The following is a 22,410-nucleotide window of genomic DNA, read 5'->3' on the forward strand; positions in this document are numbered from 1 at the left end:
ATGAGATGTTTGAGGACAATGTGTGGTGTGAGGTGGTTTGATCGAGTAGGTAACGTAAGGGTAAGAGAGATGTGTGGAAATAAAAAGAGCGTGGTCGAGAGAGCAGAAGAGGGTGTTTTGAAATGGTTTGGGCACATGGAGAGAATGAGTGAGGAGAGATTGACCAAGAGGATATATGTGTCGGAGGTGGAGGGAACGAGGAGAAGAGGGAGACCAAATTGGAGGTGGAAAGATGGAGTGAAAAAGATTTTGTGTGATCGGGGCCTGAACATGCAGGAGGGTGAAAGGAGGGCAAGAAATAGAGTGAATTGGAGTCATGTGGTATACAGGGGTTGACGTGCTGTCAGTGGATTGAAGCAAGGCATGTGAAGCGTCTGGGGTAAACCATGGAAAGCTGTGTAGGTATGTATATTTGCGTGTCTGGACGTGTGTATGTACATGTGTATGGGGGGGGGGGGTTGGGCCATTTCTTTCGTCTGTTTCCTTGCGCTACCTCGCAAACGCGGGAGACAGCGACAAAGTATAAAAAAAAAAAAATATATATATATATATATATATATATATGTATATACATAGACGTATATATATATATATATATATATATATATATATATATATATATATATATATATATATATATATATATATATATATATATATATGCGTGTGTGGACGTGTATTTATATACATGTGTATGTGAGTGGGTTGGGCCATTCTTTCGTCTGTTTCATTGTGCTACCTTGTTAATGCGGGAGACAGCGACAAAGTATAACAAATATGAATATATATATGAATATATATATATATATATATATATATATATATATATATATATATATATATATATATATATATATATATATATATATATTTATAATGTTTGGATAGGTGTGGTTAGGGATGGAGGTATTGAGAGAAAATTAGGAAAATGGAATGTCTTTCAAAGTCAAAGTACCCTATCTAACCCTTCCATATGATGCTTTGGAGTGACCCAGTCTCTGGAGAGGGAGCCAGTATGACGTAAGACATTCATGAAGAAGCCACCAGACTGAGAGCGTGAGGAGGGCCCAGCCTCGGGAGTTTTGTGTTGTGGGTGGTTGAGGGCAGGATATGAGCACGTGGACCGAGAGAATGCAACGACGAGCTGCCGCCCTAGGCAATAATGGTCACCTCTTGTGGCCATCCCAATGTTCCCTACCCTCGCAGGCTTGAGAAGTTCTCAGGAAATCATTTGACCATGATTATGAAGTATGATGAGTGATTACATAGCAGTCAGAGAACATTATTAAGGAATTTCACTCAGGAATATGACTAAAAGAATAAGTGTGGTCAGCAGTACACAGCTTTGGATTCACGATGGATAAGATAGAGAAATAAGTACCAATAGAGTGAACCTAGCATTTATTTGTAACAAGAAAAGTACTGAGGCAGCAAGAGAGGTGTGTTTGTGTGTGTTTCCTGGATGAAGATGATGCTGCAACGACGGGGTGGTTGGGGAGATCTTTGGTGTCCCTCAACAGAACCACCCATACCATGCTCTCCATGCACCCACCCCTACCCACCATACTGGACTATTGGCAGGGTGAAGTTTGGTGTGTCGCTGGAGCAAGTGTGCAAGAACGATATCCCAGGGCCTTTGTTGCTGCTCATCCTCAAGCTAAACAAAGAGGGACCCACCAAGAAAGATGTCTTTCGTGCCCCAGGTCATCAGGGATCCATGAAAAAATTGATTCACTTCTTGCAGAATGGACGTCTAGTTAATATTGACAACTTCTCAGTATACACTATAGCATCAGTCTTGAAGAAATTTCTTCGAAAGCTACCAGAGGGCATCTTTGGGCTTGAGGGTGAGCAAGAGCTGTTTTCCATCATTCAGCTACCAGATACAGAGCAGCAGCGCGACCACATCCACCGCCTCATCACATCCATGACAGCTGTAACACAGCACCTACTTGTCCTGCTCTTTGGCACTTTCAGAGTGATAGCCATGAATGCAAATAGAGCAAAGACAGGGATGACTTCAGAGGCCTTGGGTGTGTCGGTTGCGCCCTCCTTTTTCCAGTCATGCGTGGCAGATGGCAAGACAGCACGCATGGAAGATGTTATCCGTTATAAGGTGGCTACCCTGATAATGCAGTTCCTCATCGACAACTTTGATGTGAGCAACCTGTTTGGACGGGCCAATTATGAATATTATGCTCGAATCACTGGTCGGATACTGAAAGTAGAGGAGGACTGGATATTTGCATTTAGATATCCGCCAGACAGCTTAGTAGCACCTATGGCCTACCAGGAGGAATCACAGTCCACACCAGCATTGATTCATATCCCAGAGAGCAGTAGTGGTTTGACATGTGGTGGAGGAGTAAGCAGTGAGTTAGGGGCAGTAGGTGGGGGAGGAGGGCCAGTTGCTGGTGTGCCAGAAAACAACTTAAGGGAGTCATGCACTCGTCTTTCCATCTCACTGGAAGAAAATGGCTTGTATAAGGTGCATGAAAGACAGACAGAACGAATGCGAACTCGAAGTGAGTGGTTCTTATCCCACTCTCCACATGATCCTCCTTAACACCAGTTGATGTTGAATGCCAGCCTCATGCTGTGTATATACTTCGCTCAGGATCCATCAACAGACCTCCTTCAGCGCTACCTCGTCCTTCACTCCTGCCTGCAGTAGCATGCTTTCTGACATGTTTCATGAGCTCCTCTTCGCCAACGGAACTACCTTGGCCCACCAGTGATGCTACTACGTTTGTGAATCAAGAACCATTGCAACACAAACCTCGCCAGGTGGTAGAGTGTCCCGCAGTGTATCGAGACAGAGTTCCCCAGAACTTTTTTTTTAAAGGGGAAGTAAATGTTTATAGTTGTGTTACTGGAGTGATAGTTTTCATACATGGTGCTTTGACAAGAAAATAGTGAAATTGGAAAAAATGTAGCTAAGACATTGAAGCTTATTGATACAGTGGATAAATTGATGAGAACTACTATTGACGTTTGTGTAAATGAATTAAGCATTTCCTTTCCATAGCCAGAGGTTGAACCATTATGTGACATTCATTTTTTCATTTCATTTCAAGCTAGAAGTTTCAGTTTTCTAAATTGTTTCTTACATTTTTCACATGTATATATATGTATGTGTGTGTGTGTGTATGTGTGCGTGTGTGTGTGTATGTGTGTGTATGTGTATATATATATATATATATATATATATATATATGTATATTATCCCTGGGGATAGGGGTGAAAGAATACTTCCCACGCATTCCTCGCGTGTCGTAGAAAGCGACTAGAGGGGACGGGAGCGGGGGGCCAGAAATCCTCCCCTCCTTGTATTTTTTTTTAATTTTCTAAAATGGGAAACAGAAGAAGGAGTCACGCGGGGAGTGCTCATCCTCCTCGAAGGCTCAGATTGGGGTGCCTAAATGTGTGTGGATGTAACCAAGATGTGAAAAAAGGAGAGATAGGTAGTATGTTTGAGGAAAGGAACCTGGATGTTTTGGCTCTGAGTGAAACGAAGCTCAAGGTTAAAGGGGAAGAGTGGTTTGGGAATGTCTTGGGAGTAAAGTCAGGGGTTAGTGAGAGGACAAGAGCAAGGGAAGGAGTAGCAGTACTCCTGAAACAGGAGTTGTGGAAGTATGTGATAGAATGTAAGAAAGTAAATTCTCGATTAATATGGGTAAAACTGAAAGTTGATGGAGAGAGATGGGTGATTATTGGTGCATATGCACCTGGGCATGAGAAGAAAGATCATGAGAGGCAAGTGTTTTGGGAGCAGCTGAATGAGTGTGTTAGCGGTTTTGATGCACGAGACCGGGTTATAGTGTTGGGTGATTTGAATGCAAAGGTGAGTAATGTGGCAGTTGAGGGAATAATTGGTATACATGGGGTGTTCAGTGTTATAAATGGAAATGGTGAAGAGCTTGTAGATTTATGTGCTGATCAAGGACTGATGATTGGGAATACCTGGTTTAAAAAGCGAGATATACATAAGTATACTTATGTAAGTAGGAGAGATGGCCAGAGAGCGTTATTGGATTACGTGTTAACTGACAGGCGCGCGAAAGAGAGACTTTTGGATGTTAATGTGCTGAGAGGTGCAACTGGAGGGATGTCTGATCATCATCTTGTGGAGGCTAAGGTGAAGATTTGTATGGGTTTTGAGAAAAGAAGAGTGAATGTTGGGGTGAAGAGGGTGGTGAGAGTAAGTGAGCTTGGGAAGGAGACTTGTGTGAGGAAGTACCAGGAGAGTCTGAGTACAGAATGGAAGAAGGTGAGAACAATGGAAGTAAGGGGAGTGGGGGAGGAATGGGATGTATTTAGGGAATCAGTGATGGATTGCGCAAAAGATGCTTGTGGCATGAGAAGAGTGGGAGGTGGGTTGATTAGAAAGGGTAGTGAGTGGTGGGATGAAGAAGTAAGAGTATTAGTGAAAGAGAAGAGAGAGGCATTTGGACGATTTTTGCAGGGAAAAAATGCAATCGAGTGGGAGACGTATAAAAGAAAGAGACAGGAGGTCAAGAGAAAGGTGCAAGAAGTGAAAAAGGGGGCAAATGAGAGTTGGGGTTAGAGAGTATCATTAAATTTTAGGGAGAATAAAAAGATGTTCTGGAAGGAGGTATATAAAGTGCGTAAGACTAGGGAGCAAATGGGAACTTCAGTGAAGGGCGCAAATGGGGAGGTGATAACAAGTAGTGGTGATGTGAGAAGGAGATGGAGTGAGTATTTTGAAGGTTTGTTGAATGTGTTTGATGATAGAGTGGCAGATATAGGGTGTTTTAGTTGAGGTGGTGTGCAAAGTGAGAGGGTTAGGGAAAATGACTTGGTAAACAGAGAAGAGGTAGTAAAAGCTTTGCGGAAGATGAAAGCCGGCAAGGCAGCAGGTTTGGATGGTATTGCAGTGGAATTTATTAAAAAAGGGGGTGACTGTATTGTTGACTGGTTGGTAAGGTTATTTAATGTATGTATGACTCATGGTGAGGTGCCTGAGGATTGGCGGAATGCGTGCATAGTGCCATTGTACAAAGGCAAAAGGGATAAGAGTGAGTGCTCAAATTACAGAGGTATAAGTTTGTTGAGTATTCCTGGCAAATTATATGGGAGGGTATTGATTGAGAGGGTGAAGGCATGTACAGAGCATCAGATTGGGGAAGAGCAGTGTGCTTTCAGAAGTGGTAGAGGATGTGTGGATCAGATGTTTGCTTTGAAGAATGTATGTGAGAAATACTTAGAAAAGCAAATGGATTTGTATGTAGCATTTATGGATCTGGAGAAGGCATATGATAGAGTTGATAGAGATGCTCTGTGGAAGGTATTAAGAATATATGGTGTGGGAGGCAAGTTGTTAGAAGCAGTGAAAAGTTTTTATCGAGGATGTAAGGCATGTGTACGTGTAGGAAGAGAGGAAAGTGATTGGTTCTCAGTGAATGTAGGTTTGCGGCAGGGGTGTGTGGTGTCTCCATGGTTGTTTAATTTGTTTATGGATGGGGTTGTTAGGGAGGTGAATGCAAGAGTTTTGGAAAGAGGGGCAAGTATGAAGTCTGTTGGGGATGAGAGAGCTTGGGAAGTGAGTCAGTTGTTGTTCGCTGATGATACAGCGCTGGTGGATGATTCATGTGAGAAACTGCAGAAGCTGGTGACTGAGATTGGTAAAGTGTGTGAAAGAAGAAAGTTAAGAGTAAATGTGAATAAGAGCAAGGTTATTAGGTACAGTAGGGTTGAGGGTCAATTCAATTGGGAGGTGAGTTTGAATGGAGAAAAACTGGAGGAAGTGAAGTGTTTTAGATATCTGGGAGTGGATCTGGCAGCGGATGGAACCATGGAAGCGGAAGTGGATCATAGGGTGGGGGAGGGGGCGAAAATTCTGGGAGCCTTGAAGAATGTGTGGAAGTCGAGAACATTATCTCGGAAAGCAAAAATGGGTATGTTTGAAGGAATAGTGGTTCCAACAATGTTGTATGGTTGCGAGGCGTGGACTATGGATAGAGTTGTGCGCAGGAGGATGGATGTGCTGGAAATGAGATGTTTGAGGACAATGTGTGGTGTGAGGTGGTTTGATCGAGTAAGTAACGTAAGGGTAAGAGAGATGTGTGGAAATAAAAAGAGCGTGGTTGAGAGAGCAGAAGAGGGTGTTTTGAAATGGTTTGGTCACATGGAGAGAATGAGTGAGGAAAGATTGACCAAGAGGATATATGTGTCGGAGGTGGAGGGAACGAGGAGAAGAGGGAGACCAAATTGGAGGTGGAAAGATGGAGTGAAAAAGATTTTGTGTGATCGGGGCCTGAACATGCAGGAGGGTGAAAGGAGGGCAAAGAATAGAGTGAATTGGAGCGATGTGGTATACCGGGGTTGACGTGCTGTCAGTGGATTGAATCAAGGTATGTGTATGGGGGTGGGTTGGGCCATTTCTTTCGTCTGTTTCCTTGCGCTACCTCGCAAACGCGGGAGACAGCGACAAAGCAAAAAAAAAAAAAAAAAATATATATATATATATATATATATATATATATATATATATATATATATATATATATATATATATATATATATATATATATATATATATATATATATATATATGTGTGTGTGTGTGTGTGTGTGCCTTTCCTCTTATCATTCTGCATGATAGTGATTTCGTTGGTGTTGATTGTTCAAGAAATGAGGAAAAGTTCTTAATGTAATGGTATAATTGACTCTAGTCTCGAGGCAATGTTAGAAATGGGGTTCCAAACACAGTCAGTTCATAACTTTTCTCATATTTTCTTGTGTCACTGTATCAAGTTTGGCAAAGTAACAGATATGAAGAACACACACACACACACACACACACACACACACACACACACACACACACACGGTACTATTTGTAAAGTTTACTCACACTATATTGCATTACATTATCATACCTGTTTACGGACCTCTATGTTTTATATTGAGATATTTGTCAATTCTTTTACTGAAATATTCGTAAGTTTTGATAAAAGAATCAGTGTGGTAGTGAGGGATGACTTCATATCAAATAATGTTTGTGGCTGATACTGAGACCAGACATGAGAACTGTACCAAAACTAACGAAGTAACAGAAGAGTGTCTGATAATGACGTTGTGTGGATGAAAGTTGTTCCCTCACATTACTGAATATATCCAATGACGGAGATGGACTCGTGTGACTGTCTTGTTCAAACTGTTGATAAATGTTATGGTTTCCATATCTTTCATCTCTGAAGAAACACTTTTTATAACGAGTTGTGAGGGAAATGCTATATGTCTAACGTTTTCTGTTCCATTTTCACAGACTTGACGATGAGGATTGATGGCGTGAGGGTAAGGTGTGTGGTGGGTAGTTGGTTGGTGGTGGCAATGTTGGCCACTTGGAGCTACACTGGTAACCTCATCTCCCTGCTGGCGGTGCGACACATTCCTCAGCCCATACAGAATATCAGGGATCTCGTCGACCAACCTGGCATCTCAGCTGTTATGTTGTCCAACTCCATTCTACCCACCATTATCTCTGTTAGTTACGTTTACCATACAAGTTTCTTAATTACACTGACTATTTCTAATAAAGTTTTGATACAGGAAGGTCAACACTGCCGTAGGATGTACAGTGGCCCCATGTGGTGGTCACAAAATCCAGTGAATTACACTCAGTGGCGATAACTGGCATCTTCCCGACTAGACGGATTTCTCCTCTAATTATGTGATTGAAATGATACTAAATATATAATAGTTACTGCTTGAATGAAAAATATAGCCTTAATCACCAAGCAAAAGTTCGCATATTGAAGACTGAAATATTGGGAAACGAAGCTTTATGACACGAGATTATCGCTCACAAAGGGGGAGAGCGCCAGATGGTATTGCCAGTTTTGAATATTAGTGATGATTGCACGTTATGAATAATCCTTCTATGAATAAAACATGTCCTGGAAATGGGATTCTGGGGTTGTGAAGAACAATGAAAACTTATTACGACACGCCTTTCCCATATGGGAAAATCTAAGAGAGGCAAACATATGTGAAAATCTTGTATCGTTGCCAAACCGACTCATTCAGTAAAGTCATAGTGTTACAGGAAGCTACACCAAATATCAGCTGTGCCGTATTATCTATTTTCATTTATTCATTTCTTTCTTTTATCAACCCCAATATTTGGCGTGAGGGTAATGATAATCAATGATGTTGATGATGATGATGATGATGATGATGATAATAATGATAATAATAATAGTAACAATAATAATGATAATAATAATAATAAAAATAATAATAATGATAATGATAGAAATACAATGAATTCCTCACACAAGTCTCCTTCCCAAGCTCACTTACCAATCTCTTCACCCCAACATTCTCTCTTCTTTTCTGAAAACCTCTACAAATCTTCACCTTCGCCTCCACAAGATAATGATCAGACATCCCTTCAGTTGCACCTCTTAGCACATTAACATCCAAAAAGTCTCTCTTTCGCGCGCCTATCAATTAACACTTAATTCAATAACGCTCTCTTGCCATCTCTCCTACTTATATACGTATACTTATGTATATCCCTCTTTTTGAACCAGGTATTCCCAATCAAGAGTCCTTTTTCAGCACAAAATTTCTACAAGCTCTTAATCATTTCCATTTACAACACTGAACACCTCATGTACACCAATCATTCTCTCAACTGCCACATTACTCACCTTTGCATTCAAATCACCCATCACTATAACCCGATCTCATGCATCAAAACTACTAACACACTCATTCAGTTGCTCCCAAAACAATTGCCTCTCATGATCTTTCTCATGCCCAGGTACAAAGGCACCAATAATCACCCATCTCTCTCCATCCATTTTCAGTTTTACCCATATCAATCTAGAATTTACTTTCACTCTATCACATACTCCCACCATTTCTTTTTCAGGAGTAGTGCTACTCCTTCCCTTACTCTTGTCCTCTCACCAACCCCTGACTTTACTCCCAAAACATTCCCAAACCACTCTTCCCCTTTACCCTTGAGTTTCGTTTCACTCAGAGCCAAACCATCCAGGTTTCTTACATCAAACATACCACCTATCTCTCCTTTTTTCTCATCTTGGTTACATCTACACACATTTAGACACCCCAATCTGAGCCTTCGAGTAGGATGAGCACTCCCCGCGTGACTCCTTCTTCTGTTTCCGCTTTTAGAAAGTTAAAATACAAGAAGAGGAGGGTTTCTAGACCCCCCCTGCCGTCCCCTTTAGTCGCCTTCTACGTCACGTGAGGAATGCGTAGGAGCAAGTACAAGGAGAGACTAAGTGCAGAATGGAAAAAGTGAGAACAAAGGACGTAAGGGGAGTGGGGGAGGAATGGGATGTATTTAGGGAAGCAGTGATGGCTTGCGCAAAAGATGCTTGTGGCATGAGAAGAGTGGGAGGTGGGTTGATTAGAAAGGGTAGTGAGTGGTTGGATGAAGAAGTAAGATTATTAGTGAAAGAGAAGGCAGGGGCATTTGGACGAGTTTTGCAGGGAAATACCGTAAATGACCGAGAGATGTATAAAAGAATGAGGCAGGAGGTCAAGAGAAAGGTGCAGGAGGTGAAAAAGAGGGCAAATAAGGGTTGGGATGAGAGAGTATCATTAAATTTTAGGGAGAATAAAAAGATGTTTTGGAAGAAGGCAAATAAAGTACGTAAGACAAGAGAACGAATGGGAACATCAGTGATGGGGGCAAATGGGGAGGTAGTAACAAGTAGTGGTGATGTGAGAAGATGGAGTGAGTATCTTGAAGGTTTGTTGAATGTGTTAGATAATTGAGTGGCAGATATAGTGTGTTTTGGTTGAGGTGTTTGGCGAAAAAAATATTTAATATATGTATGATTCATGGTGAGGTGCCTGAAGATTGGAGGAATGCTTGCATAATGCCATTGTACAAAGGCAAAGGAGATAAAGGTGAGTGCTCAAATTGCAGAGGTATAAGTTTGTTGAGTATTCCTGGGAAATTATGTGAGAGGGTATTGATTGAGAGGGTGAAAGCATGTACAAAGCATCAGATTGGGGAAGAGCAATGTGGTTTCAGAAGTGAAAGAGGATGTGTGGATCAGGTGTTTGCTTTGAAGAATGTATGTGAAAAATACTTAGAAAAGCAAATGGATTTGTATGTAGCATCTATGGATCTGGAGAAGGCATATGATAGAGTTGATAGAGATGCTCTGTGGAAGGTATTCTGAATACATAGTGTGGGAGGCAAGTTGCCAGAAGCAGTGAAAAGTTTTTATTGAGGATGTAAGGCATGTGTACGTGTAGGAAGAGAGGAAAGTGATTGGTTCTCAGTGAATGTCGGTTTGCGGCAAGGGTGCGTGATGTCTCCATAGTTGTTGAATTTGTTCATGGATGGGGTCGTTAGGGAGGTGAATACAAGAGTTTTGGAAAGAGTGGTAAATATGCAGTCTGTTGTGGATGAGAGGGCTTTGGAAGTGAGTCAGTTGTTGTTTGCTGATGATACAGCGCTTGTGGCTGATTCGGGTGAGAAACTGCTGAAGCTGGTGACTGAGTTTGGTAAAGCGTGTAAAAGAAGAAAGTTGAGAGTAGATGTGAATAAGGGCAAGGTTATTAGGTGCAGTGGGGTTGAGGGACAAGCCAAATGGGAGGTAAGTTTGAATGGAGAAAAAGTGGAGGAAGTGAAGTGTTTTAGGTATCTGGGAGTGGATTTGGCAGCAGATGGAAACTTGGAAGCGGAAGTGAATCATAAGGTGGGGGAGGGGGCGAAAGTTCTGGGAGCGCTGAAAAATGTGTGAAAGGCGAGAACATTATCTCGGAAAGCAAAAATGGGTATGTTTGAAGGAGTAGTGGTTCCAACAATGCTATATGGTTGCGAGGCGTGGGCTATAGATAGAGTTATGCGGGGGAGGGTGGATGTGTTGGAAATGAGATGTTTGGTGAGAATATGTGGTGTGAGGTGGTTTGATCGAGTAAGTAAAGGGTAAGAGATGGGGTAAGAGAGATGTGTGGCGATAAAAAGAGTGAAGTTGAGAGAGCAGAAGAGGATGTTTTGAAATGGTTTGTTCACATGGAGAGAATGAATGAGGAAAGGTTGACAACAAAGAAGATATATGTGTCAGAGGTGGAGGGAACGAGGAGAAGTGGGAGACCAAATTGGAGGTGGAAAGATGGAGCGAAAAAGATTTTGAGCGATCGGAGCCTGAACATGCAGGAGGGTGAAAGCTGTGCAAGGAATAGAGTGAATTGGAACGATGTGGTATACCGGGGTCGATGGGCTGTCAGTGGATTGAACCATGGCACGTGAAGCGTCTGGGGTAAACCATGGAAAGTTTTTTGGGGCCTTGATGTGGGAAGGGAGCTGTGGTTTCGGTGCATTATACATGACAGCTAGAGACTGAGTGTGAACGAATGTGGCCTTTGTTGTCTTGTCCTAGCGCTACCTCGTGCGCATGCGAAGGGAGGGGGTTCTCATTTCATGTGTGGCGGGGTGGCGACGGAAATGAATAAAGGCAGCAAGTATAAATTATATACATGTGTATATATGTATATGTCTGTGTATGTATATATATGTATACGTCGAAATGTATAGGTATGTATACGTGCGTGTGTGGACGTGTTTATATATACATGTGTATGTGGGTGGGTTGGGACATTCTTTCGTCTGTTTCCTTGAGCTACCTCGTTAACGCGGGAGACAGCGACAAAGTATAATAAAGAAAAAATAAAACAATTAATTCATTTTCAGAGAGCAAGAAAGTCTACAGGTGGGCGACATGCGCTTAAGGCAGATGAGTAAGAGGGTTGCTGGTATGGGAGGTAGATGGGTGGAATACAGACAGAATCAATGTCTTATGGATAAATTTCAACATTGGTTGCATTGGGTGGGTGGTAGTGGGATGGAGTGGAGGATGAAAGGTGAGGAGCGTCTCCAGCAATTTGGTGGTGCCATAGTGAAAAAGTTAGCTATTTACGCACGTCATGAAGTTGCATAACAGAAACAATATAACATTAAATGAATAGTAAAGACGTTGCTTAGTAATTTAGGATATTATGACCCAATGTATTATTTCATTTAGCAATTACAGCTGACCAACTGATATTAATCGTGGCATATGTGGCTTCTCTACCAAGTCCTTCCCACCCACCTCCTCACTCCATACCCACTCAGCTGAAGCTCAGGTACAGCAAATTTGTGAGATGTTTATGATTTCTTTCTTTCCAAAATGACAACATTTTGCTAGTGTTCTTCGAAGCATCTGAAATAAGCGGGGCAATCTGTAGTTGGGGAGTTATAAAAGTTTCAGCAATGTGGCATAGCAGGTGTAGCGTCTGCTGGCACATCCACCTTTATTCGCCAAAGGCAGTAAGTTATTTAACACTTATGGGTGGACAACCAAATGTATTCATGTCTATAAATCGAATAAGATTTAGAATGTAGACTTATGAATTGTTTTTTGTTAAGAGAAGCTTTGTAAAGACAAAGAAGTCTTGGGGACTCGAGAGGTGGAAGTGGTTTCCAGATGCCACGTTTTTTGTCAGAAACATTTTGCAGAATAACATAACTATCCTTAGCAACTGTAGAGTAGTCCTCACGTGAGTAAAGTGTAGAGTAGTCCTCACGTGAGTAAAGTGTAGAGTAGTCCTCACGTGAGTAAAGTGTAGAGTAGTCCTCACGTGAGTAAAGTGTAGAGTAGTCCTCACGTGAGTAAAGTGTAGAGTAGTCCTCACGTGAGTAAAGGAAATTTGAATTTTGTTGAAACTGAAGGAATATTTTTTTTTTTTTGCTTTATTGAGATAAGCTTCTGTCGCTAGTTCACTAATTTCAGAGGCCCACATTTTACAGTGTCTTTTTTCAGTGAATCCTCCGTAAAGAAAATATGAGTGGCTAAACTCAAATTCTCATCATAAGAGGGCAACATATAACGTTTCAAATCAATGACTGGGCCAAATATCTGTGTCAATTTTCGTGCATTTGTTTCGAATTGTGAAAAATAAACAAGACAAAAAAGATAACATTGTGATATTGTAAACTATATTACATCCTGTTATATTATCTCGTTTTGTTTGTTTGTTTTGTTGGGTATAACAGCGAGCGACCTATAAGTATGGTCAGTAGGCCTGCAACCCTATTTGATTTTTTACTATAGAATCCCTACATAATGATTATATTGATACATGTAGGTCCTATATAGTCCCATAAAGGGAAAAAATAGAGATATTGGAAGAAAAGTTAGTAAGTGGGTATTGTGTCAATGTGGCAGCACACACCACCCAGTCGGCACAACATCCACTGGTGCAGCTGCTAGAAGGACTGCGAAAAAAAATAGGATAGATTAGAGATAATCCTTCACCTTGGCATGAAATTAACTTAGCCATTCCTTTACGGTAGACAGAATATACCATTCCTTTCATGTAGATAATGTTTGTCATTCCTTCCCTGTATATGCAATCAGCCATTCCTTCCTTGTAGATACATTTAGCCATGTCTTCCCTGTAGATACAGTTAACAAATTCTTTTCTGTATATACACTTACCAATTCCTTCTTTGTACATATAGTATGCTATCTTTTCCTGTAGATATGGTTAACTATTCCTTTGTTGCAGATACTTTTTTGTATTGCTTCCTTATAGATTTAGTTAGCCATTCTTTCACTGTAGATAGCTATTCCTTCCATCTAAATACACTATCATTCCTTTCTTGAAGATTTAGTCAGCCATTTCTACCCTGTGGACACAGTTAGTTATTCCATCCCTGTATATAGAGATAGCTATTCCTTCCTCGTAGATACTGTCAGTCATTCTTTACATACAAATAACCATCATATCGCAGTATGTACATACAGTTGGCTATTCATTCCATTAAGGTACAATTAGCCATTCCTTTCCTGTAATTTCAGCTGGCCATTTCTTCCCTGTAGATGCAGTTTTAAGTTTCTTCCCTGTATATACAGTTAGCCATTTCTACTCTGTAGAGACAGTTAGCCATTCGTTCCCTGTATATATAGTTGGCCTTTCCGTTCCTGTATCCTTGGAGGTACAGTTAATTATGTACTCCCTGTAAATTAAGTTATTTATTTCTTTCTTGTTCTTACATTTAGCCATTTTTTCCTTGTATGTAAAGCATTCCTTCCCTGTACATACAGTTACCCATTCCTTCCCCGTAGATACAGTTAGCCACTCCTTTTCGAAAGATACAGTTATCCAGTCCATCCATGTGGTACATCTAGCTATTTCTTTCCCGTAGACACTATTAGTTATTTTTTCCTTGTAGATATAGTCAGCCATTCCTTTCCCGTAGATAGTTTTCCGCTTCTCCCTAGCAGATACAATAAACCATATTTTCTCTGTGTATATACTCAGCTATTCCTTCCGTGTAAATACAGTTAGTTATTCCCTCCTTGTAGATACACAGAAGTATTCCTTCCCTGTAGATGTATTTAACCATTGCTTTCCTATTGATACAGTTGTCCACTCCTTGCCTGAATAAACAGTTAGCCATTCCTTCCCTGTAGATACAGTTAGCCATTTCTTCTCAAGAGATACAGTTAACTATTCCTTTCCTCTAGATACATTTAGCCATTTCTTCCCTGTAGAAACAGTTAGCCGTTCCTTCCCTCTGATTATAGTAAGCCAGTCCTTTACTGTAGATGCAGTTAACCATCCTTTCCCTGTAGAAACAGTTATCTGTTCGTTCCTTTCCGGTAGATAAGTTAACCATTCCTTTCATGTAGGCACAACTAGCTATTCCTTTCCAGTAGATACAGTTAACCATTCCTTCCCTGTAGATATTGCTAGCCATTCGTTCTCTTTAGATACAGTTAACCATTTCTTTCCTGTATATATAATTAGCCATTCTATCCCCGTAGATACAGATGACCTTTCCTTCCTTCTGAATACAGTAAGTCATTTCTTTCCGGTGCATGCAGTCAACTATTCCTTCCTTCTAGACACACTTAGCTACTCCTTCCCTGTAGATACATTCAGTAACTCCTTTCCTGTAGATATGAATAACCATTCCTTCCCTGAAGATACAGTTAACCGTTTGTTCCCTGTAGATACAGCTTATCATATACTTAGCTATTCTTTCCCTGTAGATGCAGTGAGTTATTCCTTCCTTTTTGACACACTTAGGTATTCCTTCCGTGTAGATGTATTTAGGAATTGCTTCCCTCTTGATACAGCTATCCATTCCTTCCCTGTATAAACTGTCATCCATGCCTTCCCTGTATATAAAGTTAATCATTCCCATCCAGTAAATACAATGAGCAATTCCTTCCCTGTAGATACAGTTAACCGTTTCTTCCCTGTAGATACACCTAGCTATTCTTTCCCTAAGGATAAGTTTAGCCATTTCTCCTCTGTTGATACAGTTAGCTATTCTTTCCCTGTAGAAGCAGTTAGCCATTCCTTCCCTATAGATCCAGTTAGCCATTCCTTCCCTGGAGAAACAATTAACCATTCTTTTCCTGTAGATACAATTAGCAGTTCCTTCACCGTAGATACAGTTAGTCATTCCTCTCCTGCAGATGAAGTAGCCATTTTTTCCTAGTGGACAGAGTTAGCCATTTCTTTCCTGTAGATGCAGTTTGCCATTCCTAACCTGTAGATACAGTCATCCATTCCTTCCCTGTAGATACAGTTAATCATTCCTTCCTTGTGGATGCAGTTGATCATTTCTTCCCTGTAGATAGGTTTAGCAATTTCTTGTCTGTTTATACAGTTAATCGTTTTTTCTTTGTAAATATATTTAGCCATTCCTTCCCAGTTGATAGAGTTAGCCATTTCTTCCCCGTACGTACAGTTAGCCCTTCCTTCCTTGTACATATAGTTAGTAGTTTCTTCATTGTTGATGCAGTTCATCATTTCTTCCCTGTATATACAGTTAGCCATTTCTTCTATGTAGAAACAGTTAGCCATTCGTTCCCTGTGTATATAGTTGGCCGTTTCTTTCCTGCATTCTTGTAGGTACACTTTACCATTTTCTCTCAGTAGATTAAGTTATCCATTTCTTCTCTGTTCTCACATCTGTCCATTTCTTCCTTGTAACTAAAGTAAAGCATTCCTTCCCTGTACATACAGTTACTCATTCCTTCCCCGTAGATACAGTTAGCCACTCCTTCCCGAAAGGTATAGTTAGCCATTTCTTCCCCGGAGATACAGTTACCCATTCTATCCCTGTGGTTCAGCTAGCTATTTTTTTTTCTGTAGATACTATTATTCATTTTTTCCTTGTAGATATAGTTAGCCATTCCTTTCCTGTAGATAGTTTTCTGTTCCTCCCTAGTAGAGAGAGTAAACCATTCTTTCTCTGTATATATACTTAGCTATTCCTTCGCTGTAAATGCAGTTAGTTATTCCCTCCTTTTAGATACACTTAAGTATTCCTTCGCTGTAGATATATTTAGGTATTGCTTTTTTATTGGTACATTTAGCCATTTCTTCCCCGTAGAAACAGTCAGCCATTCCTTCCCTCTAGTCATATTAACTATTCCTTTACTGTAGATACAGTTAAACATCCTTTCCTGCAGATACAGCTAGCTGTTCGTTCCCTGTACATAAGTTAACCATTCCTTTCCTGTAGGCACTATCAACTATTCCTTTCCAGTAGATACAGTTAGCCATTCCTTCCCTGTAGATATTGTTAGCCATACTTTCTCTGTACATACAGTTAACCATCTCTTTCCTGTAGATACAATTAGCCATTCTTTCCCGGTAGATACAGTTGACCTTTCCTTCCCTCTAGGTACAGTAAGTCATTTCTTTCCTGTAGATGCAATCAACTATTCCTTCTTTCTAGATACGCTTAGCTACTCCTTCCCTGTAGATGCATTTAGTAACTCCTTCCCTGTAGATACCAATAACTATTCTTTCCCTGAAGATGCAGTTAACCATTCGTTCCAAGTAGATACAGTTTATCATATACTTAGCTATTCTTTCCCTGTAGATGCAATTAGTTATTCCTTCCTTTTAGACACACTTGGGTATTCCTTCCTTGTGAATATATTCAGCCACTGCTTCCCTTTTGATACAGTTAGCCATTCCTACTGTAGAAACAGTTAGCCATTCCTTCCCTGTACAAACAGTTAGTCATTCCTTCCCTGTAGATACACCTTCACCTGAAATCACTCACAATCCTTCCTTCTTACTCGCCCACACGCCCCTACAATCACGATGAAAATCTCCTCACTGTATCCAGTAACTTTCTCCCAAGCCAATGATTCATCGATTGATTCATAGCACCGTAGCAAGGCATCTCTTTAGTCTTATCAGGCGCCTTCTTCAGATTTGATATTACTTTCCTGTAAATACGATGAGCAATGCCTTCCCTATAGATACACTTAACCGTTTCTTCCCTGTAGATACACCTAGCTATTTCTTCCCTGTAGACGCAGTTAGCCATTCTTTCCTTATAGATCCAGTTAGGCATGCCTTCCCTGAAGATGCAATCAACCATTTCTATCCTGTAGATACAAGCATCAGTTCCTTCACCATAGATACAGTTAGTCCTTTCTCCCCTGCAGATGAAGTTAGCTATTCTTTCCTAGTAGACAGAGTTAGCCATTTCTTTCCTGTAGATAAAGTTAGCCATTCTTTCAATGAAGACATAGTTAGCCATCTTCTCATTATGTATAGAGTTTAGGTATTTCGTCCCTATGTTTATAATTTGCCAATCTTTCCCTGTATATACAGTTAACCATTCTCACCCTCTAGATACAGTTACCCATTCCATCCATGTAGATACACTTAGCTATCCCTTCTCTGTAGGTACATTTAGCCATTCCTTCCCTGTTGATACATTTAGCCATTCCTTCCCTGTAGATATATTTAGCTTTTCCTTCCCTGTTCGCACAATCAGCCATTCCTTCCCTGTAGATAGAGTAAGCCATTTTCCTTGTATAGACATTTAGCAATTTTTTCTATGAAGACTCAGTTGATCATTCCTTCCTTGTATCCTTGTAAATGTAATGAGCCAATTCTCTCTGGTAGATACAGTTTGCCATTTCTTCCCTGTATGTACAGTTAGCCATGCCTTTCCTGTAGATGCCATTACCCATTACTTTCTTGTAAATTCACGCAGCCATTCCTTCCCTGTACACAGAATAGGATATTCCTTTCATGTAGACTGTGATAGTCATTCCTTCCCCTTAGATGCAATCAGCCATTCCTTCCTTGTAGATATATTTTGCCATTTCTTCCGTGTAGATACAGTTAACAATTTCTTCTCTATATATATGATTAACCACTCCTTCTTTGTAGATACAGTTAGCTATTTTCATCAAGCAGATATAGCCAACCATTCCTTTTTTTGTAGATACTTTTTGCTATAGCTTTCTTTTCGATACGGTTCGCCATTCCTTCACTGTAGATAGTTATTCCCTCCCTCTAAATGCACGTAGTCATTCCTTCCTTGTAGCTAGAATAAACTATTCCTACCCTGTAGACACAGTGAGCTATTCCATACCTGTAAATAGAGTTAGCCGTTCCTTCCTTGCATATATTGTTAGCCATTCTTTCTTTTTACATACAAATAGCCATCACTTCGCTGTCTATGCAGTAGCCATTCATTCCCATAAGGTACGGTTAGCCATTCCTTTCCTGTAAATACAAGTAGTCATTCCTTCCCTGTATATACAGTCAGCAATTTCTTCCTTGTAGGTACAGTTAGCCATTCCTTCCTTGTAGATGTAGTTAACTGTTCCTCTCTTGCATCCTTGTTGGCACAGATAACCATTTTCTCTCTGTATATAATGTTATCTATTTCTTCCTTGTAGTTACAGTTAGCCATCTCTTCCTTGTAGATACAGTTAGCCATTCCTTCCCTGTATATGTAGTTAACCGTTCCTTTACTGTATCCTTGTAGATACAGTTTACTGTTTTCTCCCTGTATATAAAGCTAACCATTTTTTCCCCTGTAGTTACAGTTAGCCATTTCTTCCATGTAAATGAAATTAAGAATTCCTTCCCTGTATATAGAGTTAGCCATTCTTTTCCTGTAAATACAGTTAGCCATTCCTTCTCCGTATATACAGTCAGCCATTCCTTCCCTGTAGATACAATTAGCCATTCCTTCCCTGTACATACAGCTATTCTTTCCTGTGGATACAATTAGTTATTGTTTCCTTGTAGATACAGCTAGCCATATAGATAGTTTATCGTTCTTCCCTAGTAAATACATTAAGCCATTCCTTCTCTGTATAAACCCTTAGCCATTACTTCCCTGTAGATGCAGTTAGCTATTCCTTCCTTTTAGTTACAGTCAGCCATTCTTTTCATGTAGATACACTAAGCCATTACTTCCTGAAGGACACTTCGTCATATCTTCCCTGTAGATACAGTTAGCCATTCCTTCCCCGTAGGTACAGTTTTCCCGTTCCTTCCTTATAGATACAGTTAGCTTTTCCTTCCCTGTATATGATGCAGTTAGTCATTCTTTCTCTGTAGATAAAGTTAGCCATTCCTTCCTTGTAGATACAGATTGCCATTTCTTCCTTGTAGATACTGTCAGCCATGCGTTTCCTGTAGATTCATCTAGCTTATTTCTTTCTTGTAAATACAGTTAGTCACTCCCTCCCTGTGGATACAGTGGGCTTGGAAAAGAGACTTGTGTGAAGAAATACCAGGAGAGATTGAGTGTAAAATGGCAAAAGGTGAAAGCAAGGGTGTTTAAGGTGTTTAAACTACAGATGTATAAGTTTGTTGAGTACACCTGGTAAACGCTATGGGAGAAGTGTGGTTTCCATTGTGGCAGAGGATGTGCGGATCAGGTGTTTGCTTTACAGAATATGTAAGAGAAATACACCGGAATTTGTATATGACTTTTCTGGATCTGGAGAAAGCATATGACAGGGCTGATAGAGATACTTTGTTGAATGTCTGAAGAACATACGGTGTGGGAGGAAAACTGCTTGAAGCAGCATTAAGGTATACGTATAAGGCTACTTTACGAGTAGGAAGAGGAGAGTGAACGGTTTCATGTGAAAATTGGTCTGCGGCAAGGGTGTGTGATGTCACCATGGTCGTCTAATTTGTTTATGGATGGGGTGGTGAGGGAGGTAAATGCAAGTCTTGGAGAGAGAGGCAAGTTTGCAGTCTGTTGCGGATGAGAGGACCTGGGAAGTGAGTCAGTTGTTGTCTATTGATGATCCATCATTGTTGGCGAATTAGAGTGAGAATCTGCAGAAGTTAGTGACTGAGTTTGGATGAGAGTGAAAAAGGAGAGGGTTGAGAGCTAATGTAAATAAAAGCAAGGTTAATAGGTTTAGTAGGGTTGAGGGAAAGGTCAGTTGGGATATTAGCTTGGATAGAGAAAAATTCGAGGAAGTGGTGTTTTAGATATCTGCGAGTGGACATGATAGCAAATGGAAACATGAGAGAGGCTTTAGGCGAGTCACCAGGTGAACGGGATCGGCCCTTGGAAATGGTGGCAGTATTTTCATCCAGTTTCCACTGACTCCACTGAGGAAGATTTGGTTAGGTTACTCTTTCTCACTGGTGCCACAAGAAAGACGACGTGCGACATAGTTTCTTTCGGTAATTTCATCAGCTTTATCTTGTCCTGTTACTTTTTGGGTCAAACTGAGGCGAGGGCTTTGTAATGTAGGTCTTTGTCAAGATTATCGTTTGATTCAGTGAAGTTGAGTTGCGTTTGGTCAGGGAATCCTCAGGGGAAGTGGGACGTGTTTCAACAACTGATGCTGTTTACGTGGAGTCGCAGTACAGGATTCTTAGGGATTGTGAGTCTCGTGAGTCTCCTTCACCCTCTTCCTTACTTCACCATATGAAATGCTTTCCTTTGTCTTAACTGCGCATACTTCCTTCTCAAACTTGTACCGAGGACATTCTCGGTACGAGCTTAGGTAGTTGCCACCACAGTTAACGCAAAGTCGTACAACGTGGTTCCGCTCTGGCGCACTTTCCACAACGAGATAAAGGATGACAAAAGTTGTTACTATGGCCATAGTTTTGGAATTCGCAACATGGAAAGGGACTGGAAACACATGGTCTTACAGAGAGCTTAACGTACCCGACGGCTATATCAGTGGGTAATCTGGATTTAAAGGGGCTCTGCGTCCCTTGACGACGTTAGATTTAGTTATGCATCGAATTCATGGTCACCAAGATGGAAGACATAACATCGTATGAATGGAACTTTCTCAGTTTAAGTAGACTCGCAACTTGAATCGAAGACTTAACTAGATGATCGCCACTTGCCAGTTTTCTCACCAACTCAACAGCTCCAGCCTGACCATCAGAAACCTTCGTAATCAAGAAGGGACTGAGGGAAGCCAGAGTCGTTGAATTAGTTGCATGACGGGAGTAGCGGGTGACTTATGGGAGTCCATACCGGTAGGGCTAAGCACCAGATTCTGCGGTAGTGTACCACCTCAGACAAAGGATACTTTAAACTCAGTAGCTCTCCTCTAAAAGGAAAAAATGAGGTAACTGATTAGACATTAAAGTGTCCCAAAGTAAGACCGAATGCACAATTCTGGGTTGAGTTCTCTCCCGGTCACCTTTCAGTTGGGCACACATACGATACTTCACAACCAGTCGTCACAGTGCCTGCCAGTGGTCCACCAACGACCGAAAGACCGACAATGAGAGGAAAGGTAAAGACTCAAAACTAGCACACAAAATTCAAACATATGTAGGGATGGGAGGAGGAATGCTTGGTAAAGCTGGAAGCTAAGCAAGGCTACAAGATGGTAGATCAAGGGAACCTTTCTTTACCATGTACTATCAAAAGTGGATAGTTGGTTGTAATGAACTTTTAGGCCTACCAAACGCTAGGGTCATTAAGACTGTCAGGTTTTAGCACGTCCATCGACCGAAAAATCTATAACACCTTTTATATGAGTTAAAGATAATTCTAAGACTCGTAGAAACTTAATATGCAAGTAGCCCTTGACAAAGTAGGGTGCCTGATTCTTTCGGCTTAAGGCGCATCGGTTGTCAGGGTCATTAAGGCCAATGAGGTCATTTTGGAACCATCAGTCAAAATAACTTGAGACATCTTCAGGTGTTCAAGATAATTCTAAGGCGCTCTCACTGCATGTATGGTCCTTGATTATATACTTAAACCGTTATCTTATCAAATGAACGAGATTAAGTAACTATTAATGTATACAGTTGACTGGTGTTTCCTCCAACCCTTGACCGACTCTTTAAGTCGTGTCTTTTTGTGTTGATTTCGCTCAAGTCATTGCCTGATGCTAATTCTATCAGCTATAAGTAAGCACTTCTTCATTTTCCTTACAGATTAGAAAATAGATAATCAAAGCTTATTCATTATCCTTGTTGACAAAATAAACAATTCTTTCATGCCTTTGACTTCGTTCAGCAGATAATGTGAGACGGTGATCACGTACAATAAACTCAGCTCTTAAATTCCCTTCAGCGTCCTGTCATACACTCGTAACACTTGGCTTCTCACTGAATTACTGT

General features: G+C 40.8%; 2 protein-coding genes across 2 annotated transcripts in view; both read left to right on the plus strand.

Annotated features, from left to right (window-relative positions):
• LOC139753620 (probable glutamate receptor) overlaps positions 1 to 22,410 on the plus strand; it is a 316,265-nt gene that overhangs the window by 225,645 nt on the left and 68,210 nt on the right. Inside the window, exon 5 of the mRNA XM_071670236.1 lies at positions 7,292 to 7,509. Coding sequence (XP_071526337.1) covers positions 7,292 to 7,509 — 218 coding nt within the window. The remainder of the gene's footprint in view (positions 1 to 7,291; positions 7,510 to 22,410) is intronic.
• On the plus strand, positions 868 to 2,625 carry LOC139753742 (rho GTPase-activating protein 20-like). The gene is made up of 2 exons (XM_071670538.1): positions 868 to 1,215; positions 1,582 to 2,625. Exons 1-2 carry the CDS (start codon positions 1,163 to 1,165, stop codon positions 2,564 to 2,566), a joined length of 1,038 nt encoding a protein of 345 aa, XP_071526639.1. The 5' UTR covers positions 868 to 1,162; the 3' UTR covers positions 2,567 to 2,625.

Source organism: Panulirus ornatus, chromosome 15, assembly GCF_036320965.1.
Source record: "Panulirus ornatus isolate Po-2019 chromosome 15, ASM3632096v1, whole genome shotgun sequence".
NCBI classification, from domain to species: domain Eukaryota; kingdom Metazoa; phylum Arthropoda; class Malacostraca; order Decapoda; family Palinuridae; genus Panulirus; species Panulirus ornatus.

Coding starts and splice junctions, on each gene's coding strand:
- LOC139753742 (XM_071670538.1), top strand. CDS start 1,163: ATGGTCACCTCTTGTGGCCATCCCAATGTTCCCTACCCTCGCAGGCTT. Junction 1,216..1,581: donor TACCCTCGCAGGCTTGAGAA/GTTCTCAGGAAA, acceptor GACTATTGGCAG/GGTGAAGTTTGGTGTGTCGC.